At 47.3% G+C, this 17,065-nt stretch overlaps 1 protein-coding gene across 7 annotated transcripts in view; it reads left to right on the top strand.

Annotated features, from left to right (window-relative positions):
- LOC126983032 (homeobox protein homothorax-like) overlaps window positions 1-17,065 on the top strand; it is a 289,790-nt gene that overhangs the window by 177,757 nt on the left and 94,968 nt on the right. For 6 of the 7 annotated variants that reach the window (XR_007735485.1, XM_050835464.1, XM_050835459.1 and 3 more), the window contains exon 7: window positions 1,432-1,524. Coding sequence is in view for 6 of the 7 variants with exons in the window: in XM_050835464.1 (XP_050691421.1) it covers window positions 1,432-1,524 (93 nt within the window). In the remaining variant the exon portion in view is untranslated. Of the gene's footprint in view, window positions 1-1,431; window positions 1,525-5,168; window positions 5,214-17,065 lie in introns of all 7 variants that reach the window. The other variant, XM_050835463.1, reaches the window with a different exon arrangement.

Genomic DNA, 17,065 nt, shown 5'->3' with positions numbered 1-17,065 from the left:
TCCTCTATATCCATTCCCATTCCTTATTCCTGCCTTCCTCATCCTGCTTTCTCTTCTTCCTCATCCTAATTCCCGTCCTTATCATCCTTTTCTTTTTCTTGCTTTTTTCCTTTGCGCAGTCTTCTTCTTTCTTTTCCTCCTCCTTTTTCTCCTCTTCCTCCTCCCTCCCCTCCTTATTCCTCTTCATATTCCTCTTCCTTATCCTCTTTCCCATCCTTCTTATCTTCCTTCCATCTCCTAATCATCATTCTTATCTCCCTCACTCGTCTTTTATTCCTCCTCCTCCTCCTCCTCCTCTTCCTCCTCCTCTTCTCCTCTTTACTGTCCCCCTTCATCCTCCTTCCGTCTTCTTTCACTCCTCATCCCTCTTCTCATAACTTCTCCTCGTCTTCCTTCCCGTCCTCCTCCTCCTCATCATCCTCCCAGTTCCTTCCACTCCTCCTCCTCCTCCTCCTCCTCCTCCTGAAGCAGGCGCCGCCGTCGTCGGGTCTGTTTTCACATCTGCTTCAGCGATCGGCCTCCACGATATTCCCCGCCATATTTTTACTCCTGCTTATTTTTTTCTTCTCCTTCCTTCTCCTTATTTTTTCTCCTCCTCGGCCACACTTTTTTTTCCTTCCCTCCTCCTCCTCCTCCTCCTCCTCCTCCTCCTCCTCCTCGGCGGGCTCGACACCGGCAGCACCACTGGAAGATGGATTGTGGTGATCTTGTTGATCTTTCTGGGCCGTGTCGATCTTTTTATGGTGCAGCGACCCCCTCCCTTCCCCCTCCCCCCTCCCCTCCCCTTCTAACCCCTCCCCCTCCTTCTCGCACCAGTGTCAACAACCGCGAGACCCTTCCTTCCTTCTTTCTCTCTCCTCTTCTCTTCTCTTTTCTCTCTTCTCATCTCTGTTCCCTCCTCCCGTAACCCTATGCCCACCCTGCCCTGCCGTGCCCTGCCTCCGCGTCTGCCCCTTCACTCACCCACGCCCCTGCCTCGCCCTTGTTCCTGTCTCTCCCTTCCCGTCAGCCTCGTCCCTTCATCGTCCCCAGGCCTCTCCGACTCCTCATTCACGCCTCCTCCTCCCATTCTCGTCCCTCTCCTCTTCTCGTTCACGTCCCCTCCCCTTTCCCATCCCTCACTGCCCCTTCACTCACGCTCCCTCCGTGCCCTTCCTCGCCCTTCCCCACGCCCCTGTCCGGCCTGCCCTTCCCCGCCGCCACTAGGGATCCATCCATCCTGCGCCACCCTCCTCTAGAGCCACCAAATTGGCTCTTAGATTTGTTTTTCCTTTTCACCAGCAGCTCTTCCCTTCCCCCTTAACTGTGTGTTGTGTTGGTGTTCCTGTGCAGGTGTGGGGGGCCTGCCTGGGGTGGCGGGGGAGAGAGAAGGAGAGGGAGAGACAGGGAGATTATAACAGAGGCTGATTTGCCCCCCCCTTGTTTGCCCAGGGTCCCTCGTGGGATTCGAGTGTTGACTCTAAGGGAGTCCCCAAACCCGACCAGCCTGAATTCGCATCATCGGCGCTGCTCTGTATGCCAAAGGTGGGTGAGGACCGTGGCTGCTGGCCTGAGGGGAGCCTGTGTTTATTATTACCCCTGTTTATTATGGTCTTTGCCTTGTGTACCTGCTCGTGGCTCGCTCGTCCTCCGGTGTAGCCCCACGGACACGCCACGCCCCGCCCGCCCACCCGCCCCCACCGCCCTCACTCACGCACTCACGTAACAGCATCGAGTCTCCTTCCTCCCCCTTGTTATCACTTCTCACAACATCGATGTTCCTCACTCTCACGTAATGACCGCCTCGGGATGAGTCAACACGCTCAGAGGCCGCCGTGCCAGGGCAATGCTTTCTCCATCTGTTGCATCTCGAGGCTTTCCTTTTTTCATAGTCCCGTCACTCTTAATTCCTCTCCCCGCCGAGTGAGCGGGGCGGCGGGGCGGCGGCTCGTGTGTGGTGCGGGGCGTCGGGGGCGAAGTAGTGGTGGTTAGTGACGCTTCCTGTAGTGGTAGTGGCTGTGTTGTGGTGTTGATGGTGCGCCCGCTCTGTGTCTCGGCCATGAAGTAAAGTGTAGGAGTGTGTATTAGATCCCTCTCCCCCTCCCCTGTGTGTGTGTGTGTGTGTGTGTGTGTGTGTGTGTGTGCAGCGCCGTGCCTCGCCGCCCCAGCGTCTAAGTGTTGTCGGTTCGGTATTTTTAACCCCCAGTGCCAAACAGCGTGATTAAGGGGCCAGGGAAGCGCCAGCTCGCTCCCACCTGTCGCCCGCCTCCACCTGGCCCCTGCCTCACCTGGGCGGCGCTTCACCTGTCCTGTGGCTCACCTGCTTCGAGGGCCTCCACCTACCTGGCCTGCACGCCCCCCTTCCCCTCCTCACGTGCTCTGTAGTTTATTTACTCTAATTAACCTGCCTGGTCGTCACCTTACCCGCTGTTCAACTAGTCACACCTTCGCCTTGACGGATGACATTTAGTCTGACGTAAATTGAGTCTTTTTGTCACCGTGAGCGTCGGTCCTCCGTCAGGCTGGGCCAAGAAAAGGGGCTGTCAAGGCCGACCCAGCCACTCCCGCCTCCTCCCTCCTGCCTCGTCCCCCTTGCCCGCCCTCCGCACCTTCAGGCCACTCAGTGTTATCAGCAGCCTGGTTGGTCGGGCTTGAGGGCGCGTCGAGGAAGCAGTTCCTCTTTAATAGACGACAATGACGTTGGAGGACTGTGCTTTTATTTTCCCTCCTCCCTCGCGCCGAGCCAAGAGACTAATGCAGAAAAATGTCTTAACGTCCTGGTTTTAACGTCCGAGGCGGGACATAACTGGTTTCCTAGTGAGGCTTACGCGCTGGATTGTCATTTGCAAGGCTGTTTGTTGAATGGAAGGAGATTGCGGCGAGGCAGGCGACTAGCGGAGCGGCTCAAGCACATGACTTACAAAGAGGAGGAGGAGGAGGAGGAGAAGGTTCAGAGTACGATAGATAGAGTCCGCCGTTAGTTATGAGTGACGCAAAGAGGTCTAAGAAACCGCTCCAGGTGACAAGCGGAGAGGTTACATCACACGACTTGCATAAAAAAAATCTAATCTAGGAGGTTCAGAGTCCGATAAGGGTCCACCGTTAGCGAAGACTGACGCAAAGAACTTTTAAGAAACCAATGACTACCGTAAAAAAACTCTTAAGAAACTGCGGCAGGCGACAAGCGGAGAAGTTGCATCACACGGCTTGCATAAAAAAAGTAATCTAGGAGGCTGAGTTCGATAAGAGTCCACCGTTACCGAACTTAGAAACTCCGACAGACAACAAGCGAAGAGGTTCAAGCACACGACTGGGAGAAAGAAAGTAATGTAAGAGGTTCAGATCCCACTAGAGTACATCGCGGAGTGAGATGTTGAGGCTCGGTGATGATTGACGTGGAGATCTGCAAGACGTCGAGGCAGGTGAGGAGAGGAGGAGGCGGAGGAGCAGAGCGTTGGTCGTCACGGTAATGCTACAGCGACTCTTATATATTCTAAATTGAGAGAGACGCTCGAGGTTATCTTGGGCGGAGGGGCGAAAATACCTCGACGCGCCCGTATTCTGAGAGGAGGGAGCTGTGTGACCTGACGGGAAAAAAAAAGCTAACGTGAGATCAAGGGCAAGAAACTCCTCCCGACTCGGTAATGCTCCCGCGCGAATCAGTTTGAGGGAGCGCAAGGGAAGCATATTCACGCCGCAAGTCGAAGTGTACCCAAATGCCGGGTACACATTTTAACACCTGACGCACCAGCCACCTCGCCCTCACACCTGCGCCGCCCAGGTGAAGAACGGCCGTGATAATGAGAACACCTGTGACCGGTAACACCACCACCACCACACCACCTTAGCCACACCACGAACGGCGGCGGCCTGGTGTGTGTGTGTGTGTGTGTGTGTGTGTGTGTGTGTGTGTGTGTGTGTGTGTGTGTGTGTCCGCGGGACCTCGAAACACAACATCACGGTAACTTGGAAACACTCGCAACACCTCCCTCATCAGTGTTACCAAAATCACCCGAGATTTTATTTTGTTTGGCTAATTTGGGAAAAGCATAAAAGTGGAAGGCATTTAATTATTGTTTTATTATTATTTTTGTTTTCTTTTACCTGTGCGAATTACCTTGACTTTTCTTTTTTGGGTTTTTGTTTAACTCTGAGGCGAATGTAGTTGTTGTTGTTGTTGTTGTTGTTGCTATAGAGAGAGAACGTTAGCCAGCATGTTAACTGTTATGGATGTCGATGTTTTTTTTATGTTTAGTGTATAGTTGCGTGTTTTATGGTGCCGTTTGGAAGTTGTATAGACATATGGGCATGCGTTTTATTAGACCGTACGTTGTTATAGGGGAGAAAACAAGTGTTACCTGTTTTTTTTTTAATATTTTGTACAGGTGTGGAGGTGATCAGCTGATGTGTCCTGTGTGTGTGTGTGTGTGTGTGTGTGTGTGTGTGTGTGTGTGTGTGTGTGTGTGTGTGTGATGGATTTGTTGTTTTATAATGTTAGTGATTTTATTAATTTTGTCATGTGGAGTTACGTGATTGTGTTTGATTTATATATGTTTTGTTGTTTTTGTTGTTGTTAATTATGATGCCCCCCCCCCCCCCCTCACCTTTCTCTTTACGTATATGTTTGTTTGTTTGTTTGTTGTTTGTGTGTGAGTGATACAATTTCTCTTTTTTCCTATGTGTTTATTTTGTGCACTCCTTTTCATTCTCTTGATATGTGTATGTGTGTATGTATGTATGTATGTATGTATGTATGTGTACCATGCTATGAATACAGTCTCTTATGCATGTGTTATCTGTTGTCTGTGTATGTGTATGTGTATGTATATATGTATGTGTGTGTGTGTGTGTGTGTGTGTGTGTGTGTGTGTGTGTGTGTGTGTGTGTGTGTCATGCTTTCTCTGTGTGCTATGTGTTTTCCTCCTCCTCCTCCTCCTCCTCCTCCTCCTCCTCCTCCTCCTCCTCCTCCTCCTACTCCTCATCTAGTCGTGTGTTGGAATATATATGTGTAGATGTATCTGTAAGTGTAATTAATAATGTACGTGTCCTATATGTGTTCTACCTGTATGCCCTTCTCCTCTCCTCCTCCTCCTCCTCCTCCTCCTCCTCTCCTCTTCACCCCCCCACCCCCCACCCCGCCGCCCCCGCCTAACCTAGCCCTGTGTTGCAAGTCGTGTCTTCCTTCACAGAGTTCCCCGTCGGGTGGTGCGTCTCCTTCAGGCTGGCCCGAGCAGGTGGGAGTGTGCCTGAGAGAGAGAGAGAGAGAGAGAGAGAGAGAGAGAGAGAGAGAGAGAGAGAGAGAGAGAGAGAGAGAGAGAGAGAGTGAGAGTGAGACATTGGCACCTGGGATGTACAGGAAAGTAAGGCATTTGGCTAGATTTTTTTGGGGGGTCATTTAATTTGGGTGTTAGAAATAATAATGCTGATAAAAATGAAAGTAATAAGAGTGATGGGTGAGCGATGCGGGTTGTTGATGTTAGTGGAGAAGGTCTTGTTTATGTAAGGCGGGTTAGTTTGTCTGTCTAGCGCCTGTTTATTTGGCCTGCTCATGTCCACTCGCAAACACTGATAGGGCATTCGTACACACACACACACACACACACACACACACACACACACACACACACACACACACACACACACACACACACACACACACACACACACACTCACACTGACTGTCTATCCATCTATCTATCTATCTATTTATCTTTTTTTTTTTTTAAGTGGCTTCCAGATGTGTTATAGTTTGGATAAGTGTTGAAAATCTAAGAGAAATGTGCGTGTGTGTGTGTGTGTGTGTGTCAGATAAGTCACACAGCAAGACTGATTGGTTTAAGAATTTTGATGTTTTGATATTTACACACACACACACACACACACACACACACACACACACACACACACACACACACACACACACACACACACACACACACACACACATACCTCACCTCATGTGTACACGTTTAACGCACACTGACACTATTGATCTAAACGCACACATGATCGTATTGCAGTGTACACAAATTTCTCATAGGATGTACACACACACACACACACACACACACAGAGCAGAGAAAGCCTTGTGAGTTTATTGAGTATTTTTCTCTCCGTGGCATTTCGGCTGGCACTGTGTCAAGAGGAGGAGGAGGAAGAGGAGGAGGAGGAGGAGGAGGAGGAGGAGGAGGAGGAGGAGGAGGAGGGGGGGGAAGAGGAGGAGGAGGGTAGCTATGGAGGAAGCAACCGAAAGGAGAGATAGCCAACTGAGAGGAAGAAGAGGGAGAAGAGGAAGGAGGAAAAGGAGGAGAAAGAAGAAGAGGGGAAGAAAGAGGAGGAGAAGAGGAAAAAAAGAAGAAGAAAGGGACGGTGGCTAAAAGAAAGAGCAAATGAGAGAGAAGATAGTGAACTGAGAGGAGAAAGAGAGGAAGGAAAAGAAGGAAATGGAAGAAGAGGATAAGGAAAAGGGGGAGGAGGAGGAGAAAGCGAAGGAAGAAGAAGAGGAATAGGAGGAGGAGGAAGAAGAGGATAAAGAAAAGAAAAAGGAGGAGGAGGAGGAGGAGGAGGAGGTAAATGGGACTCTGATGTTGACTGCGAGAAAATTGCAAACTTTTAGAAAGGTGGAAATAATGTTTAGATAAATGGCGGTGAACGAAAAAAAGAAAAGAAAAATGACGAAAAAGAAATAAAAAAGGAACGAATGTGAAGGAAAATATTATGATGGTGAAGAGTTGGCGCAATGAGAGAGAGAGAGAGAGAGAGAGAGAGAGAGAGAGAGAGAGAGAGAGAGAGAGAGAGAGAGAGAGAGAGAGAGAGAGAGAGAGAGACCTGATAAAGAGGAAAATAGAGTAAATTATTGAAAAAAAAAACAGGGAATAGAAGAGAGAGATTGATAAACGAGAGGAAGGAAAAGGAGATAAGAAAATAACAAACAAACAAACACACAAACACGAAGAGAGAGAGAGAGAGAGAGAGAGAGAGAGAGAGAGAGAGAGAGAGAGAGAGAGAGAGAGAGAGAGAGAGAGAGAGAGAGAGAGAGAGAGATTCATATATCCTCTCATGTCTCCCTCACACTTACACAGACACACAGACAGACAGACAGACGGACAGACAGTGACAGACAGACAGGTAAAGAGATAAAATGACAGATGGTTCTTAGCTAAAGTTCGAAAAAAATGTGTGTGTGTGTGTGTGTGTGTGTGTGTGTGTGTGTGTGTGTGTGGATGATATTAGTTCCTCCTCCATCCTCTTCCTCCTCCTTCTCCTTCTCCTTCTCTCTCCTCCGCCTCCCTCTTTTCCTCACCCCTGTTTCCCCTCCATTTTCCCTTATTTTTTTTACCTTCAATCTTTGTTTTTCTGTTAATCATTTTTTCTTTTTTTTCTTTCCCTGTTTTCTTCTACTTTTCCCTCCGTTTCTTTCCTCTCCTTTCTTTCTCCTTCTTTCCTCTCCTTTCCTTTCCTTTCCCTTTCCTCCCTTTCCTCCAACATTACCGTTCTCCGTTTGGTTCCACTTTTCCTCCCTCTTCTTTCCTTCCCCTTCTGTTTCCTCCGTTTCCTCCCTTTCCTCCACCTGGCTGAGGGCATCGTCACCTGTGTAGATGGAGACGTTTAAGGATGAGGAAACGGCGAAGTATGACTCAGAAGTAACGATGCCTCCTCCTCCTCCTCCTCCTCCTCTTCCTCCTCCTCCTCCTCCTCTTCCTCCTTTTCTTCCTTTTCCTCCTTCTAGCAGCCGGATCTTAAGCTAGGTATTAGATCCGTATTACACTTCCTCCTCCTCCTCCTCCTCCTCCTCCTCCTCCTCCTCCTGCGTTTTCCTATTTTCGTCTCCACTCACTGTTTGGCTTCTTTCCTGTTTCTCTCTCTCTCTCTCTCTCTCTCTGACTGTTATGTCAAAAGCTGGTTCAGACCTGCTCAATAGACCACCAAAAGACACTTATTTGCAACACCTGGGCGTGCGTGTACATCATCAAGAATTAACATCACTATACCGTATCCTCATGGTGTTGAAATGCATTATGTTCAGCGCCAAATACTTCTGCGCCTTGTTATAGTGAGTCACGATGATCTAGTCGGTAGCGTCACGGTATAGAAAACAGCTTCGGTTCTTGCGGCCACAAATTACTGCGCGTCGACATTAGCGTCCATGCCAGAGTGACTGTTTAAAGTATACAGTCCCGAAATTTTCAAAGAGCAAGTATCATAAGAATCGGGGAAGTATTGACAGACATACTAACACAAAGATGAGGCGTTTCAGAGGAATAGGACAAATAAATTCAGACAACCAGTTTATTTATTTTTTCCTTGAAGTAGTTCTGCGGTGATGGAATGAGCTTCCCCTTCAGTAGTTCAGTTAAAAATGCATTTGATCGCAACTTCACGTTAATTAATATTCGCTTAGGTAGAAATGTAGCGTCTTGGTGGCTGTTTGGTGTACTCTCTCTCTCTCTCTCTCTCTCTCTCTCTGTCTATCTATCTATCTATTTATCCTTTATTTTTTATACTTTTGATTTCCTTTTATTCTCTATCTTCTCGTGGTTTCTCTATATTTTCTTCTTTGATCGCTGTTCTTTTTATTGAATGTTTATCTTCTCTCTCTCTCTATCTCTCTATCTGTCTATCTATCTATCTATTTATCTCCTTTATTTTAGTACTTTTGACCTCCTTTTTCTTCTCCTGCTTCACGTGTTTTCCCATTCTCTCCTTTTATCATCGCTGTTCTTTTTTTTTATTGAATGTTTACCTTCTTCTCTCTCTCTCTCTCTCTCTCTCTCTCTCTCTCTCTCTCTCTCTCTCGTCGTAACCCCCCCCCTTGCGTCTGATCTCTGTAAAATTCAGTTCACTCACACACGTCAGCTGTTGTTTACCCGCGGCCGTGAAAGAGTAATTTGACTAAACGAGTTACTGACAAATGGCACTCCTCGACTAGGCTAGAGAGAGAGAGAGAGAGAGAGAGAGAGAGAGAGAGAGAGAGAGAGAGACCTTAGTCCTCGTTCTCAGTCTACTCTGTGTATTTCCTGAAGGAGGAGGAGGAGGAGGAGGAGGAGATGGTAGCTGTGGTCGTGTTGTTAAGACAGACAAAGAGAGGGTGAACTTAGGAGGAGGAAGAGGAGGAGGAGGAGGAGGGGGAGGGAAAGAGGGAAAAGAGGGAGAGCAGGAGATGAAGGGAAGGAAAAAATGTACGGAGGGCGTCGTGGCTGCTGTGTGGCTTGAGGAGAATGTGTGTGTGTGTGTGTGTGTGTGTGTGTGTGACGGATGAGGAAGTGGTGGCGATGTAGGTATAAAGAGAGAGAGAGAGAGAAAAAAAAAGCAAGTTACGAAATGAAGGGAATAGAGAAGAGGAAGAAGAGAAGGAGGTTAAGAGATCATGAAAATTAAAAACTGATGATTGGAAAATAAAAATGATAAATAAATGAGAGTGAAGGTAATTAAAGAACGAGAGAGAGAGAGAGAGAGAGAGAGAGAGAGAGAGAGAGAGAGAGAGAGAGAGAGAGAGAGAGAGAGAGAGAGAGAGAGAGAGAGAGAGAGAGAGAGAGAGAGAGAGAGAGAGAGAGAGAGAGAGAGAGAGAGAGAGAGAGACGTAGGAAGAGGAGGGTGACAAAGAAAAAGTGTACTACGTTGTTGGTAAAGAAAATATTAAAGAAATCCGAAATAAACTAACAACTTGAAAGGAAATAAAGAAAAGAGAACATAAGAGAAAGGAAAATAGAGGAGTTAGAAGAGGAGAGGAGAGAGGAGAAGAAGACGAGAGAGAGGAAAACAGAAGAGCTAGAGGAGGAAAGGAAAGAGGAAAAAAAGAACACGAGATTAAGGAAAATAAAGGAACTAAATGAAAATAGGAAACAGGAAAAAAGACAAGCTAGAAAACGAGAGAGGGCAGAGAAAGAGGCAAAGTTAGAAAGAGAAAGAGAGAGGGAGAGGCGGAGGTAGGGAGAAAGAGAGAGAGAGAGAGAGAGAGAGAGAGAGAGAGAGAGAGAGAGAGAGAGAGAGAGAGAGAGAGAGAGAGAGAGAGAGAGAGAGAGAGAGAGAGAGAGAGAGAGAGAGAGAAGAGGGAGGGTGGTGGTGGTTGCGGTGGGGCTGTGGGCTGGCTGGCTGGCACTCTCCTGTCTTGGCATGGGAGAGGCACTCTATAAATATCAGGGGCCCGCCACGGCTCTCGCCAACCCGTCTTTGCCCAGCGTACAAAGAATTACTCGGGTTGTTTGTTTCTTTGTGGTTGGCGTTATGACTCTCAGCTGACGGAGGGAGGGAGGGAGGGAGGGAAGGTGTCAGGAGGGAGGGAGGAAGGGATAGGCGTGGAGGAAATGAGTGCTGAGGGAAAGTGCGTAAGACATAGACGGATAAGAATGAAGAGAAAGTGTATGGAGAGAAAGTGTATCGAGAGGAAGAGAAAAGTTTAGCTAAATGGAGAGAAGGAGGAAGGAAGGGATATGCATGGAGGAAATGGAAAGAGAGAAAGACATAGATGGATAAGAATGAAGGGAATGTGAATTGTATAGAGAAAGAGAGAGAAGGAAAGGGAGGGAGAGAAAGGCGTAGTAAGATGGAGAGCTTGTAGGAAAGTTAGAAGGAGGAGAAGGAGGAGGAGGAAAGAGATTATGAGAAGAGTGATATAGAATGAGAGAAAGAGAAAGTTAGAAGGAAAACTTGTATGAAGAGATGGCATAACGAAGGATAGGTAGGGCTGGAAAAAAAACAATAAAAAGAGAAAAAAATGAACGTAGAAAACCAAAAAAGAGAAAACACATTAAAGAAAAGGATAGAAAAAAGGAAAAAAAAGGAAGGAGTAGAAAAAAATAACAAAAAGACGGAAAAGAAGGTTAGATAAAGATAAACATAGAAGAGAGATAGGAGTAACAAATAGTGGAAATAAAGGAAGGGCAAACTAAGATATATAATGAAATAGAAAGAGGGTTAAGCAGAAATATAAAGAATGAGGGAGAGAGAGAGGAAAGGAAAAATGCCAGGGAAAGGAGATAGGCCTAAAAATAGTGAAAACAGAGGGAAGGGAAAGGCTCGTGGGAGAGAGAGAGAGAGAGAGAGAGAGAGAGAGAGAGAGAGAGAGAGAGAGAGAGAGAGAGAGAGAGAGAGAGAGAGAGAGAGAGAGAGGCTACAACAAACTAATTTATCTATCAGTTGTGAGAGATAAAAAAGAGACCAACTAAATATGGATGTGTGACCAAGCTAACTCATACAATCACCAACAATCTCCACTCTCCTCCTCCACTCATCTCCACCTCCTCCTCCCCCTCCACCCCTCATCCACCCACCCACCCAGGACGTGTTTGTGGATGATAAGAAATGGATGGTTTAGGTGGAGAGAGATGAGATGGATGCATATATTATAAACCATGTCGTAGGAGGGGGAGGAGGAGGAGGAGGAGGAGACAAAATGAGTGACGAAGTGAGGTTAGGAAAAGAGAAAAGAGGATAACTGGGGGAGAGAGAGAGAGAGAGAGAGAGAGAGAGAGAGAGAGAGAGAGAGAGAGAGAGAGAGAGAGAGAGAGAGAGAGAGAGAGAGAGAAACAAACAAAAATATATAAAAGCTAAACTGATCAAGAAAACATCAAACGGAAAGAAGAGAGTTTAAAAGCGAGTGAGAGAGAGAGAGAGAGAGAGAGAGAGAGAGAGAGAGAGAGAGAGAGAGAGAGAGAGAGAGAGAGAGAGAGAGAGAGAGAGAGAGAAGGAGGTGGAGGAGGCGTGAAGTCAGTGTTTTGGGTCCGCTAAAAGCTTTGGGTTCGAATCTTTGTGTGTGTATATTGAAACCCAAGGTGAGAGAGAGAGAGAGAGAGAGAGAGAGAGAGAGAGAGAGAGAGAGAGACTGAGACTATAGAGGAGAAAGAACGTTGTAATGTACCCTCTTTGTTTATCAACCTCCACACACACACACACACACACACACACACACACACACACACACACACACACACAAGGGGCTACTGTCGTTGGTTCATACTTGAGACGCGAATAGATGAAAGCCTACACTGTTCTGGGCGTGTCTGAGAACTGAATATATTAATCCACAATACAGGAGAGAGAGAGAGAGAGAGAGAGAGAGAGAGAGAGAGAGAGAGAGAGGGAGAGGGAGAGGGAGATAGAGAGATACAGTTGTGGTATGTTATTTTATTCCTGTTTTTTTTTTTTTCCTCTTCCTAATACAGTAGTGATTTTATCCTCTTAGTTTCGCTCCTCCTTGTCCTTTTTTTTCCTCTTTTTTATTCCTCCTCTTTCCTCCTCTTTCCTCCTTCTCCTCCTCCTCCTCTTGTTCAGTGTTGCAAAGCTTATCAGGATCAGAAGAATAATTTTGTTAATAGGTCGTTGAGGAAGAAGAGGAGGAGGAGGAGGAGGAGGAGGAGGAGGAGGAAGAGATTAGCGAATTAACGTTTGTGAGTATAAGATAAAAGAAAAAAAATATGTAATGAGTTTAACAAGGAAGGAGGGAAGGAAGGAAAGAAGAAAGGAAGGAAGGAAGAAGGGAAATCAAATGCAGAAAATAGGAAAAACAAGCAAATAGGAAGAAGAGGAGGAGGAGTACGGAGGTGTCGGAGGAGGAAGAAGAGGAAGAGGAGGAGGAAGGGAAGAGGAAGTAAGCAGTCATGTGTGAGAGGAGATGTCGCTGATGAGAAGGGGAGGAGGAAGAAGGGAGGAGGAGGTCTAGGGTAGGGTGTCAGATGGGAGGAAGAATATGAGAGGGAGGAGGAGGAGGAGGAGGAGGAGGAGGAGGAGGAGGAGGAGGAAATAGCAGAAGCATAAGAGGGTAGAGAAGATGAGGGTATTGGTAGGTGTCGGAGAAGAGGGGAAGGAAAAGAAGGACCGGGAAGGAAAAACCGTTTAAGGGGAAGAGTTGGAGGAAGAAGAAGGGAAGAAGGATTGAGAGAAGAAAGAAGAAGCAAAGGAAACCGAAGGAGAAGGAAGAGGAAGTAAAGGAGAATGGAGAATAGTATAGACATTAGAGAGAAAGGGAAAAGAAAAACATTAAAGTAGAAAAGAAAAGGGGAAGAAAAAGAGTTGAAATGGAGGAAGAAGGGGAAAAGGAAATTAGGATGTTAGGGGGGTAGGGGAAGGATGATGATGATGATGATGATGATTAGTCAGCCACGTGTCTTAATATACGGAGTTGACAAATGAAAAAGAAGAAGAAATGGAGGAAGAGGAAGAGGAAGTGGAGTTAGACTTGCGCACTCATACACACTTCTCACACTCATTCTTCCTCCTCCTCCTCCTCCACAAACACCAATAATTCACGTCCCAAGCGGAGGAGCGAGGAGGCAAGAAGTGGTCATGTTTTGCGTGGATTATCTCCTCGTGGTGACAGTCCTGCCGCGGGTGTCACTCCTGCTTGTCTGTGAGCCTTGGAGGAGGAGGAGGAGGAGGAGGAAGGGGAGGAGGAAGAGGGGGAGGAGGTGTGAGTTTTGTGTTTCTGCATAGTTGAGTGATTGTAAAACTGAGGACTGGAAGAGAGAGAGAGAGAGAGAGAGAGAGAGAGAGAGAGAGAGGGAGAGGGAGATAGAGTTGTCACACCCTGGTGGAAAGAGGGAGAGAGTTCAAACCGCACTCAAGACTGATAATAATTAGGTGTTAAACGATGCATCTCCACAGCTGTTGGGCGCGGGAGGAGAAAGTCTATGAGGAACATTTGCGGCTGTGTTTTTTCTCTCTCTCTCTCTCTCTCTCAAAGGGGGGGCGTAGATGAAAAAGGTGGGTGTAGATGGTTTTAAAAGTGTGAGGAAAGGGTGGCAGTGGTGATGATGGGAGGTGACGTGTGTGTGTGTGTGTGTGTGTGTGTGTGTGTGTGTGTGTGTGTAAGGAGCTCATGTCTCTGTTTATTTTCCTGCTTGTGTTTATTATAATTTGTCTGAGCATCCACCACTAAGTCAACCATCATCACCACCACCACCACCACCACCAAAATGATTTCAACGGCGGTGGTGGTTGCAGAGATGACGATAACAAAGAGTAGGCAAAGAGCAAAGAGACTGAGAGAGAAAGAGGAAGGAAGAGAGGAAGAGCAATCAATTCCATTCAACTAAACGCGAGGAAGAGGAAGATCTGTAAAAAAAAAAAGAAGCGAGGAAAAGGAAGTGGATCAGGAAACACTGGAAATCACCTTCATCGTATAGAAAGAACTAATCGGTCGGTAGGAGGAGAATTAGAGACGGCGGGGAGGAGGAGGCGGCTTGTGATGTGGCGAGGAGATGGACGGAGTGGACTGGCGGAGTGGTGATTGTATGGTGAGCAATGTCCGGTGATGGTGGTGGTGATGGTAGTGGCGGTGGTGGCAAAGGCGTCTCGTGCGGCTCAATGGAGGTAATGCCCTTTTATCCGGCCAAAACTGAGGCGGCGTCCCTCTCATTTCCCGCTCCGCTGCCCTCCCGACCGACACGCCTCATCGGTTTCCCTCACTGGACGCCACGGCAGCCATTTCCTTCGGGCTGAGAGTGAGCGGCGGGGTTGTTGTTGTTGGTGGCGGTGGTTGAGACGATGATGGTGATGGTGGTGCTGGTGGTTGAGATGATGGCGGTTGTGGTGATGATGGTGGCTAGGACGATGGTGGTTATGTTGTGGGTGACGCAGAGGTTCGTCGAAGGTTGGAAGGTAGTTATTAAAGGGTTCTTGAAGGTGTTAGTCCACCACTCTTTGGTTTGGGGTGTAGATTTCAGCGGTGGTGTTGGTGGATGTGAGGGTGGTGATGGTAGTGATGGTGGTTGTGATGGTGGTGTGGGTGACGCAGAGGTTCGTCGAAGGTTTGCAGGTAGTCACTGAAGGGTTCTTGAAGGCGTTGGTCCATCGTTCTTTGCGCTGAGGTATAACTTCGAGGCTTCCTTCTTGTCCCTGTTCGAAGTAGTTCTCTATATTCCATGGGTAATTAGGTGGAGAATGAGGGGAAAGGAAGGGGATTGATTTCCTTCCTAATGGCTCCCAAACTTCTCCATCGCTTCTTCCTCCTCCTTTTCCTCTTCTTCCTCCTCCCTTTTCGCGCCTTCCTCCTCCTTTTCCTCTTCTTCCTCCTCCTTTTCCGCTCCTTCCTCCTCCTTTTCCTCTTCCTCCTTCTTTTTCCTCGTGTGATTAAGGGTAGAAAACGGGATTGATGTAAACAAAGAAGAAAAAAACGAAATAAAACATTGAATCAAAATAAAAAAGCTGCTTCAGATCTCTCTCTCCTCTCTTTGTCTCTTTCTCTCTATCTTTCTCTTCCTTCTGTACGTCGTTCTTTTTCTCCTCCTCCTCCTTATCTTCCTTTTCCCTCAAGTCAGCCTCCTCCTTTTATCTTTTCCCTCCTCCTCCTCCTCCTTAAAGCCAGTTTCGTCTCTTCCTCGTCAACCTTAAAGTTAGCCTCTTCTCCTCCTCTTCCTTCTTCTCTACCTCCTCCTCCTTAAAGTCAGCCTCTCCTCCTCCTCCTCCTCCTCTGAGCCAGGTGAGGTGAGACGCGCTGGTTGGGAACATTTAGTTATTTTTCCGGGCTAATTAGCTCTCCTGCAGCGTCGCCGTCACCTGCACACCTTCGGGTCATAAGAGGCTGGAGGGGGCTCACTGCCGGCGGCGGTGGCGGGAGAGGGGGTGGCGAACTCTCTTAGATCCTCCGGCGACTAGGGTTAGATTCTCCTTGAGGGCCGCGCGGATCGATCGTCCTCTATTTTCTGGTCGGAATGGAGTCATCTTTACATCCCTTTCATCCCGCGCCCCGAATACCCCTGCATTTCCCGGGAATGATACGCGATTAGGTGAAATTAGCGCCCCCCTAGCGTGGCTGTCAGCTCCAGACGAGGACGCCGCCGAGAGAGAGCGAGAGAGAGAGGGAGAGGGAGTGAAAGAGAGAATAAGGGAGACGAGGAGGAGGAGGCTGGGAAATGGATAAGGAGGACAAGGAGAAGAGAGATAGTAAAGAGAGAGATAGTAGAGAGAGAGAGAGAGAGAGAGAGAGAGAGAGAGAGAGAGAGAGAGAGAGAGAGAGAGAGAGAGAGAGAGAGAGAGAGAGAGACGAGGAGGAGGAAATATAGGAAGGGAACATCGCAGACTTGGTAATAGAAATGTTAGGAGGAGAAAATATTATTGGAAAAAAGTTCGATTTTTTTGTATTTGAAATCAACACGAGCAAAAAAAAAAGATAATGATAAATAAATAATGTTAAAGAGGATACTAATAAAGCTAATGAATAATGCAAATAGAGTGATTAATAAGGTAAATAAAGGGTAGATAAAGCTAATGGTATCAATTTAATTAGTTAAGATTCACTGATTTCCTCTCCTTCTTATTTTAATTTTATTCTTCCTCCTTTCTTCCTCTGGTTTCTCTTTCTCCTTCCTTTAGTCTCTCTTCTGCTTCCTTTCTTCCTTTGCTTCTTGTTCTCTTCCCTGGAACCTTTTGCTCATCTTCTTTTCCATTCTTCTTTATTTTCTTCCTTCTCTCCCTGTCTCTGCTTCTTCCCTTTTCTTCTCTCTCTTTCTCTTCTCGCCCTTTTCCTACTCCTCTCTTCTTTCCTACCTTGTCTTCCTTTCTACTCCTTTTTGTCTTCTTTTCTGTTTCTTCCATTCCACATTTTTCCTACATTTTCCTCTTCCTTTCCTTACTTAACTTTCATTCTCTCCTTCCTCCTCCTTTCTCCCTCTCTCCTATTCCTCCCTCCTCCTTTTCTTTCCTACCTTGTCTTCCTTTCTACTAATTCCTCTTCCTTTCTTTTTCTTCCTTGATTTCCTTCCACTCTTTCCTTCTCCTTCCTCCTTTCCTCCCCTCTCTGCAATACTCCCTCCCCTGCTTCGCTCTTTTCTTCCTCCTCCCTTCCTTCCTCTCTTTTCTCCCTCCCTCCTACCTTCTCTATTCTTCCTTCCTCCTACCTCCTTTCCTCCCTTCCTTCCATCCAGCGCCTCCCCGTCTCTTCATTACGAGCGAAGTAGTCGAGTATTTCTCCTTCGCCAATTGTGTATCATTTCGACAATTGACTTATCAGAGGCCAGCTGGCGAGGAGGAGGAGGAGGAGGAGGAGGAGGAGGAGGAGGAGGAAGAGAAGGAGGAGGAGGAGGAGCTAAAAGAGAAGGTGGTTTATGAGAAGGATGAGAAAGAAGACTAGGAGGAGGAGGAGGAGGAGGAG

The sequence above is a fragment of the Eriocheir sinensis genome, chromosome 52 (assembly GCF_024679095.1).
Source record: "Eriocheir sinensis breed Jianghai 21 chromosome 52, ASM2467909v1, whole genome shotgun sequence".
Lineage (NCBI taxonomy): Eukaryota > Metazoa > Arthropoda > Malacostraca > Decapoda > Varunidae > Eriocheir > Eriocheir sinensis.
Note: the sequence above shows the minus strand (reverse complement) of the source record. Positions and strands in the feature narration are given on the sequence as shown.